General features: G+C 39.4%; 1 protein-coding gene across 1 annotated transcript; it reads left to right on the top strand.

Moving 5' to 3' along the window:
* The first annotated feature begins 887 nt into the window (after nucleotides 1–887).
* Nucleotides 888–8,374, top strand: DEFB125 (defensin beta 125). Its single transcript, XM_060124892.1, has 2 exons — nucleotides 888–945; nucleotides 7,974–8,374. Exons 1-2 carry the CDS (start codon nucleotides 888–890, stop codon nucleotides 8,372–8,374), a joined length of 459 nt encoding a protein of 152 aa, XP_059980875.1.
* The last annotated feature ends 1,557 nt before the right edge of the window (nucleotides 8,375–9,931 follow it).

Raw genomic sequence — 9,931 nt, 5'->3', positions numbered from 1 at the left:
GCTGTAACTCAATTGCTTTCATATTCCCAACAAGATCTTTTATAGATATACTCAAAACTATTCTAAAATTTTTATTGAAAGGCAGAGGAACTGGGGGAGCTACAACAATTTTCAGAAAGCAGAATAAAGCAGGAGGTATCCCTACACTATCTCAAGACATATTATACAGCTACAGTAATCAAGAATGTGTTGTACTGGTAGAGGAACAGGTACATAATCCATGCAATAGAATAGAGCACCAAGTATGGCCAACTAATTTTTGACAAACCTGCCAAAGCAATTCAATGGAGGAAGGATAGTACTTCCAACAAATGGTTACTGCAAAAATTGGATATCCATAGCAAAAAAACAAAAATTGGATATCCATAGCAAAAAAAAAAAAAAAATCCATTCAAAGCAAACTTCACAACTTATAAAAAAATTAATACACAGTGTATTGGGGCATCACTCAGATGGAGAAGGGGATAATCTACGGGATATCATAAGCTTACTGGTCCGAAACAAATTGGATCATGATATAGCATTCTGCTATCTTGGCTATATACTGAGTGTTGCATACAGACAGAGGAGACGTAATTGGCTCCATGCAAGGTTAAGGAGGACTTTATTGGGGAGTTGTTTCTTTCCATCAGACCCTACACATCCTTAGGATTATACTTCATTTCATAAGACCTCAGTTTCCTATAACAGTTTCTAGAACAGAGCATTATTTTGTCATGCACACTCAATGGTGCAAGTTAATCATCTGGTGTTCTGGGTGGCATAGCGTTCTCCTCCTCTCTGGTTCATCACCCATGATAGGCCAGTAAAGGTGACTGCTCAGAGTCCTAACTGTGCAAAGTGTTCTGCATTCCTTAGGACACAGGGCTCCCTCTCTCCCAGAAGCCATGAATCTCCTGATGCTGACCTTCATGATATGTGGGTTACTAAATCTGGTGACCAAAGGTAATGGAACCCTACAATGGAGAGATGATGGAACTAGGATGAGTTGTTGACCCTGGGCTCCCAGGTGTCTTGAGGGGGAAAGAGGTCCACAGGAAAAGCCTTGGGCCAATAAAGAGCAGCACAAGTGCTCTTATGATGGCATGCTGGCAGCTCCATGTTCCTGCTCTCTAAGACTCTGTTAGAGGCACCTATGAAACTGGGGTGTCTTCTGAAACATTTCTCCAAAGGAAGAATTTCCTCAGTCTTCTGAGCAACTCTCTCTGTCTCTCTCTATAACTAACCACTGTTAACTCAGCCTGACTTTGCTTCTATTTTAACAATTTCATTGTTGCACCTGTTTTATTGTTGTGTCTCATTAGTCCAACTCTCACTACCATCTTGAATTCTCTTTTGTCGTGAAAGTGCTTTCAAGGGAGGTGCTCGTTTGTTTATGTTCTGAGGTATGGTGAACAAGTTCATCACATTTTTTGTAGGATCTGCAGAGCTGTCATCAGAAAGATAACACAAATTTAAGTTAGAAATGGGGATAAGTTAAGACAGAGTAAAAAGGCAAGTGACCAATAGGGACCTTCTGCTAATAGATCAATAATGAATGAGCATATTCCCTCTTTTTAATAATGTTACTTTGGAAACTTACCTACTTTTATTGGAAAGTAATACTTGCAATTGATTAAAAAGTATCAAGCAACCAATAGGCTTATATGAGTTTAAGGAAAAGGACTCTCCTACCCTGGAATAACAGTACTTCAGTCTTCTCTTTCAGAATCTCTGAATCATTCAATGAAGTAATCTTACCAATTAGTTGTATATCCTAGTAGATCCAAATATTTATATACCTTAGATTTTTAAAAACCCAATGTAAAGAGATATGGGAACATATGTATATGTATAACTGATTCACTTTGTTATAAAGCAGAAACTAACACACCATTGTAAAGCAATTATACTCCAATAAAGATGTTAAAAAAAAACTCAATGTAAATTAATCATACGGATTCTTCTAAATGTACTAGCACAGTATCTCGGAGACTTCTTATCAGTGCCTGAACCTACTTCATTATTTTTAATGTATACGTAGAATATATGGGGGTGAGGTTGTGAATTTCCTTTCTTAATTTAATTGGTCTGCTAAGCAGGAAACTTTTAATTATCAGAAAAAATTCAGCTAGGAAAATTAGTAAACAAATGTATATCTTTCCCCTTATGGCCACACACACACACACACAAACACACGCAAGATTGGCAAACAACTGACCGAATGGACTATAGTATGTGCACTCTTATCACTTGTGTGTGATAGTGTCAGCTTCCCACACACTGATCACTTTTTTTTATCACATTCTTTTGTGTATTACATTTCAATGTGTGAAAATGTTGCCTCATCTTTGTTTGAATTCATCACGCTTCAATTATAAATGAGTTTGAACATCTATTCCATTGTATTTCTGAACTTTTTCTTATTGATTTTTAAGAGTTCTTTATGCACTAAGGAAATGGACTCCAAACTTGGAGACGTTGTCTCTTGCTTAGAAAGGTAATCACTACCGTGAGATGGACATACATGTGCCTATGTATCTATATCTTGATTCACATGGACACATGTAAGTGATGTAAAGAATTATCACCTACACTCAATTCTGATTATGAACTATTGACCGAAATTTTGGAAAGTTTTGAAATAATAAAGAAGTAACAATACAGTTTTGCTCTTTTGCTCTCCCTGAGATTCCTGGATAACATGTGGGGAAAAAATGTATATCCTCCTTTAAAATTTTCTAAAACATGATGAGTATTCTCCCACATATTAAATATTCTCCAAAAACTGAACTTTTAATTATTGCATAGAATTTCATGCAATGGGTGCTCTGTACCTTTTAAAAAATCAATTAATTTTAATTAATTTAATGGCTACTTTGAATCTTCATTGCTGCGCACGGGCTTTCACTAGTTGCGCCGAGCGGGGGGGCTACTCTTCGTTGCAGCGCGCGGGCTTCTCATTGTAGTGGCTTCTCTTGTTGTGGAGCACGGGCTCTGGGCGTGTGAGCTTCAGTAGTTGTGGTGTGCAGGCTCAGTAGTTCTGGCTCGCGGGCTCTAGAGTACAGGCTTTGTGGTATGGCACACAGGCTTAGTTGCTCCGTGGCATGTGGGATCTTTCCAGACCAGGGCTCGAAACCGTGTCCCCTGCACTGACAGGCGGATTCTTAACCACTGCACCACTAGGGAAGTCCCTCTGTACCTTTTTTATCCAATTTCATATTTGGACATTAATGTGCTTATCATTTTTGCTAAGAATATTTATGTTTCATATACAAGTATATTCTATACAACCATTCATAGACATAAACCATTCAAGATAAAATTCCTAGACATGCACCTTATTCCTGTCTGCTTAGTGCATTGTCAAATTCTGAATATTGCAAATGTTTAAAATGAAGGAACATATCTAAGTTTATAATATTTTCTATTTCTTTGATTATGGAGAAGTCAAACTTCAAATATATATTTATCATGTATTTCGAATTTTCTATAAAGTGTGTGGTTCTGCTTGTTTTCCTCTTTTATTGTGAGGGCGGTAGATTTGTTTCCTGCTGATTTATAAATTTTTGCTTATAGGTTCTATTTTGCAACTTAACTATTTAATGTTTTGAGTGTATTTTTCTGTTTTAAATTGAGATGGCACCTGAGGGTTTTGTAAAGAAACATTTTACCAAGCCAAACTGTCCATCAGTGGAGTGCTGTTAATAGCTGTATTTAAGTTGATGCTATCTGATTCCGTATCTGTTTTCTTTCTTTTTCTTTTTTTTTTTCAGAGAGAATTCACACAAGGGATAATATTTTGGCTAGATGGCTTATGTGCCTGAATTAATACCACTGTAATTCATATTTTTTAGATTTATGATTTTGAAATATTGGTGATGGAGGTCACAAGTCCTAATGACATAATAATTCCAGACTGAGGAGCTTTGAAATAAGTGATGGTTGTCATTCTAAAAAAAAAAAAAATACATTAAGTTATAGATTATTCCCAGTCACCATCCTTGTATTGCTTAAGCCATATTCTTGGAACTATCTTTGATATTCTAAGCTGTGATATCCATATCTACCAGGAAATCTCTTACATCTACCTGCAAATTATGTCTAGAACCAACTGATTTCACCGCCTCCATCCACTGCTACCGCTCTGATTCAAGTCACTATCATCTCTCACCTGTTACTGCTTCTTATAGCTTCCGCACAGGTCTCTGTCCTTCTATTCTTGCCTCCTGCTGTCTTCTGTCAAGATAGCATAGAGTGTGATCTGCTCACACTGGAAGTCAGACCATGTACCTCTTCTGCTCAAATCTTGGCAGTGGCCCCCTCTTCACTCAGAACAATAACCAGGGTCCTTACAGTGACCCACCAGGCCCTCCATGATCTGGTGCCTATGACCTCTCTCACCTCGTCTCCCACTACTCTAGTCCTCTAGTCCTTGCTCACTTTGCCAGAGCCACACTGGCAAAGTGTGGCTTTCCACAGTGCCCTTCCTCAAACATGCCAGGCTTGCTCAACCCACAGAGTTCTGTTTTTTCCTCTGCTTAGAATGCACTTGCCCTACATACTGGTGTGACTAATTCCTTCACCACCTTCAAGTCATTGTTTAATCGTCACCTTCTCTCAAGACCTCTGCTAACTGCTGTTTAAGAAGCTGTCATCTGTCCCCATGACACACCAAATAGATTCCACTTAAATCTATTCTCTCTTATTTCTGAAAACTACTTATCATCCTCTCACATACAGGATAATTTACTCGTTTTCTTTACTGTCTGTTTTCCCCTGCTAGAAAGTAAGCTGTATGCGATTTTGTCACAAATGTTCACAAATGTACCCCGAGCACCTAGAACAGAGTCTATACCATAGTTAGGGGCTCAAACCTCTGTTGAATGATGGGCTGTACCCGAAATTTTAACTCTGGGGGGGAATAGTTGAAAAGGAGTAGTGAGCAATGCAAGTGAGAGGCAAGTTTAAAGAAGAATTGACAGAACAAGATGATTTAACGTGTTTGGGAATGGAAGAGAAATGCTGACAGGACTCAGATTTCGAGGATGGGTACCCTGGAGGAAAAAAAAAATACATAGAGAGGTAATCTTTGTAGAAGTTAGGAATGAGGAAGCAATGTTAGACTTTGTCCAGGATGAAAAAAGTGGTACGGCTACCCTCGAAACTTACAGAAAATTCTACCAAGGGCAATAGAATTGGAGCCAGTAAAATAATAAGAGAACAATGAATCATTGGAGAAGTTGGGATAAAGCCAACATCCCCAGGGGAGGAAATAGGAGCCAAGTTTTCGTTGTGCTCTCTCTCTATCTCAACCCACGAAAGGTACTTTTCATACTTTATCAAGTTAAATGCAAAAAGGGTTGTTTTGAGAATTACTTGACCTTCTTCATACATCCTTGGCTTCCTCCAACATAGAGCCTTTGCACTAGCTGTTTCCTAGAATACACCAACCTTGGTACTTCTCGGGTGGTTTGCTGAGAAAGATGGTCATATAGTTGCTTGATAAATGATCATACAATGGAACAGACTAGTTTCACGGTAGATGCCTATCCTCCCTCCTCCAATGAATTAACACGCTGCTTCATAATCCTACTGTATTTCTTGTGTGAGCTCATCTTTCCTCTTTCCTAGGCCACCTTTTTGCACTGACCTTTCTTTCTTTTCAATTCTCCTGCTCCACTCCTGTCTGTGATGTTCCCTCCCAGCTTAGGACTTTACCCCACATCTCAAGACTTCAAAAATTCAAATGGCACTTTTTACCACTGCCAACACTCATACCAGTATGGCTTTTCACCCATCTTCTCTTTCCCTCTTGACATAGCTGAGGAAGTGTGCTTCTCCATATCACATACAGTCAGATGCTGTATGTGTTCTTAATCCTTGTCACCTAATCAAGGACTATGCCCTTCTTTTGCCTCATTTCCCTCTTCTACGTTAATCTCTCCCTTTCTACTTGTTCCTTCTTAATATTTGCAAACATGCTCTCTTATTTCGCAGCCTTCAAAACAAACCTGAAAAACCTTCCCTTGACTCCATATTGTCCTCCGAGCACTTCTCTATTTCTCTGCTCTTCCTCACAGCTAAACTTCCTAAGAGTTTTTTCTCCAGGTGCTATTTCCACTTCTCATTCACATGTCAACCACTTCACTTCTGTTTCTCCTCTTCTTACCACTCTGAAGATTACCAGTGACACTCATCATGTTAAATGCAGTGGAGGCTCCAGCTCCTGCGTTATCTCGCTCAACCCCACAGCAGTATTTGCCTACAAGTGTCCACGTGTTCCTTTAGGAAACGTTTTCCTCACTTGTGTAATCTAGTCATACCTGATACAACTTTCTTTGTATCCCTTTGGCATATGCCATTTTCATGCACACCAGCCTGACCCGCACCTGGCAGTGTCCTCAAAGCATGGTCGATTGCTTGCAAATCAGTCCTGAACGCGGCAGTCTGGAAATGACAGGGAATTGTCAGCTCACTCTGGTATCATCTATCAACTACTGGATGGTGGAGAAATATTCCAGCTCCTCTGACCCTCAAGAAGGATAACTTGGACCTTTATCCTAGCCATACACTAGTTGCTGGATTTCCCCATGGGGTCATGCTCTAGTCAATCACAGTGGTAACTAACTGTATAACTCTCCTCTCTTTGGCTGTCTTATTTCCATAACTTCCCCATTTCCAAACTGATTTGGCGATGTGGGGAGTGCTGAATGCCCTCAACTCATTTATTATACAGTAGTCAAAATTTATCCCAAGGTCTGCTTTTGGGAAAACTAATCTAATTCTCTAGTGTCTCAGTCTCCTGTTTTGCTCTAAGTATCTGGCTGTTCCTTCTGAGCCTTCTCCTCCTATCTGAGCTCTCAATATTGACACTCCCCAGAATTTAACTATGGCCCCCTTTTATCTCACATTATTCCAACACTATATGTACTTTATCTATAACTGTAGTTTTAAATACTATCCATGGCAATGATTCCACAATTTACATCTACAGTCCAAACTTGTCTACCGAGTTGCTACAGCTATATCCTACTGCCCTCTGGACATCTGAGGTATATTGTGCTATATACCCTAAAACAAGTACTTGTAACCACCTTTTTCTCTTCCCTCCAAATCGTGTTCTTTCCTCTGTTTACTATTCTATGAATAGCAAGTATCACGAATCTCCCCTGTATCAGCTCAGAAATGTACTAATGTACTTGGATTTCTCCATCCTCCACTGACTTATATCCAAACAATCGATGTCTTTAATCTGTTCTCTTCTTTACAACTCTCACAGCCCTGGTTCCAGCCATCTTCATGTTTTACTTGGCCAAAGCTTCTAACGTGTCTCCCAGATTCTATTCTTCCTTTTCCCTTATCTAATTTCCATGTGAAATCCCAGCTAACTGAAGTAAATTAACTCACATAATGGTTTGGAATAAATAAAAATGCTTAATAATGGCCAAATTGATTAGGCAATGGCATGGTTACTTCAAGCTCATTTTATCTCGTGCTCCTTTGTTCTTTGCACATTATACTTCAGACTCTTCAGCCTTCTCTTAATACCTTAAAGACACGATGCTGTTTCTCCACACTGGGACTGAGCATTTGATGGTCCTTTCCTGAAATAATCTTTGCCTCCTGTGTATCCTGTAGCCTCCTTTCATCCTTCTTGCCTTGCCATGGCTTAACTATTAGCTTTGCATATGTCTATCCTCTCTGTCTCATTTTCTTCCTCCTCCTCCTCTTTCCTTCTTCTCTGGTCTTTCTCCTGCCCCCTCCCCTCTCCTTCTCTCTCTCCTCTCCCCACCACCAGCAATTTCCTTGATAGCACATGTCACAGTTTTTAATATACAGTTTTAGTTTTCTTCTTTGTCTCTCCAAATGGCTTGTGGTATATGTTATCATATTACTTTAGATGGCAATAGTAGTAGTTGTCAAACTTTGGAATTAATGTTTGTTGTCTTGTGGCTAGAATTTAAAAATTGACTGCTTGTTTAACCCTGCAGCTGGCTGGTTTGTTGAAAGATGCTGGAAGAATGGTGTAGGACACTGCAGAAAACGATGTTTACATCTCGAAAGGTACAAACTTCTTTGTATGAACAAGCTGTCATGCTGCATTCCCCTAAGCAGTGACGATCCTTACACTCCATGGCCAATACGTCCCACATTCGGTGAAGATGTAACTTTTGGATTTGGTACTCACGATGGCTTTCCTTTTTCTCCCGTATCTGGGTTTGATGATGAGGTAACAATTAAAACAACTAAGACTCAAGAAACCACAGTAACTGGGACGACTGCTTCCGAGAGAGATTCTACCCAGACTTTGACAACTATTCCTCAGAGCGTTGAGGGTACAACATTTTCTCATGAGCCTGAGACAACAGATCTATATAAGCATTGGGATTAATATCCAGGGAGCCAATTCTACAGATGTTATTTCACCGGGGACAGTTCAATTGAGAATTGGATGACATAGAGGTGGACATAATGCTACTGCCAAGGCAAGAACTGAGAGAGTTACCTCACAATTAGAAATGTATAAAGAGAAGTGTATAGAAGATATAGGATTCTTTATTTTGGGCTTAAATTTTTTCTTTGTTTTCCTCTGATATACTAATATACATGTGCTAATATTTGGCATCAGGTGATATTTGTGTGTGTATTTTTCCATAATAAACAAACAAACACATAAATAAATACCACAGTTTGGAGTTGCCTGTATAGTTGAGACTGAAATTTTGATTTTAGTAATACCTGAAACACTTACCATCATATATGGAAGAACCTATGAAGGCACATAAAAAGTTCCAGACAAGTCCTCCCTTTCCTGTCCCTCTGTCCTCACCAACATTTATTGTAAGTGCTGACTTTAAATCCCTGTTTGTATCATGAGGTCAAATTTTGTTTAATACTTCAACCAGAAACAAACCCAGTTTTAGTAAGAAACTACCTCATTCACCACAAACACTGCTTTAACTAGATAGAGGTGCACATGGGACTTGCCTTAAGAGTACATCATATTAAATTAAGAGCTACATCACAAATTCTACTTATCTTTCCAATGCTCTTTCCACTCAAAAGTCTACTCAAAACTTCCAACTGTGGTGGTCTCATTGCGTGCCTCTCCAGATGTTCATTTTGTCCACAAATACTAGTTGTGTGTAGGGGGTCTATGCTTTGTCTGCCTCTGTGCGTGTGAGTGCTGTTTGCACAGCAACTGGTGGATCAGTGACTTTACTCTCTGATATCACAGAGAAGTAGTTACTCACTCTAAGGTTGACTAATTGTTAATGTGCTGAACTAAGGCTGGTGTGCTTCTGAGAGCCACAGTCCCAGATGCTTAAATGTCTCAGAATCAAGAAGGTTTATTCTCTAATTCTTTTTATTTTCTTAGGGTCAAGCTGCCAGTGACCCCAGCTGTAGATTTGATATTGGCCATCAGGCCACTGACCTTTAAGTAGGCATCATATTCCAATAGATCTTGGGCCTCTTGTTGGCTGACAAACTATCCTACTTTGCTTGGGACTGAGGGTCTTCCCAGAACATGGGAATTAGAGTGCCAAAACCAAGAAAGTCTTCAGCAAACCTGGACAAGGTGATCGCCTTCTTTCTAGTGTACCTTGGCCTAAATTGCTCTTCTCCATTTCTTTGTATGGCTGACACCTCTTCACAGAGGCATTCTTTCACCATAAAGACATCCCTAGGCCACCAGTCTGCCTCAGCCTAGAGTACTCTTCTTGTATACCTTTGCCTTAAATGTCACCTCCTCAGAAATAATCCTTGGCCACAAGACCACTCCTCACACTACTCTGCATTATTTTCTTCCTATCATTTAAATTCTTTGAAATTATTTTGTAGATTTCTTTGCTCTCCTTCTAAATTATTTTATCATTTACTTACATATAGCCTGTCATCACTACTATAATGTACATAGGGTCCTTACACTGTGGTCCTGTTCATGGCT

Source organism: Lagenorhynchus albirostris, chromosome 15, assembly GCF_949774975.1.
Source record: "Lagenorhynchus albirostris chromosome 15, mLagAlb1.1, whole genome shotgun sequence".
Lineage (NCBI taxonomy): Eukaryota > Metazoa > Chordata > Mammalia > Artiodactyla > Delphinidae > Lagenorhynchus > Lagenorhynchus albirostris.
The sequence above is the reverse complement of the archived record's forward strand: the minus strand, read 5'-3'. Positions and strand labels throughout refer to the sequence as shown.

Coding starts and splice junctions, on each gene's coding strand:
- DEFB125 (XM_060124892.1), top strand. CDS start 888: ATGAATCTCCTGATGCTGACCTTCATGATATGTGGGTTACTAAATCTG. Junction 946..7,973: donor ACTAAATCTGGTGACCAAAG/GTAATGGAACCC, acceptor TTAACCCTGCAG/CTGGCTGGTTTGTTGAAAGA.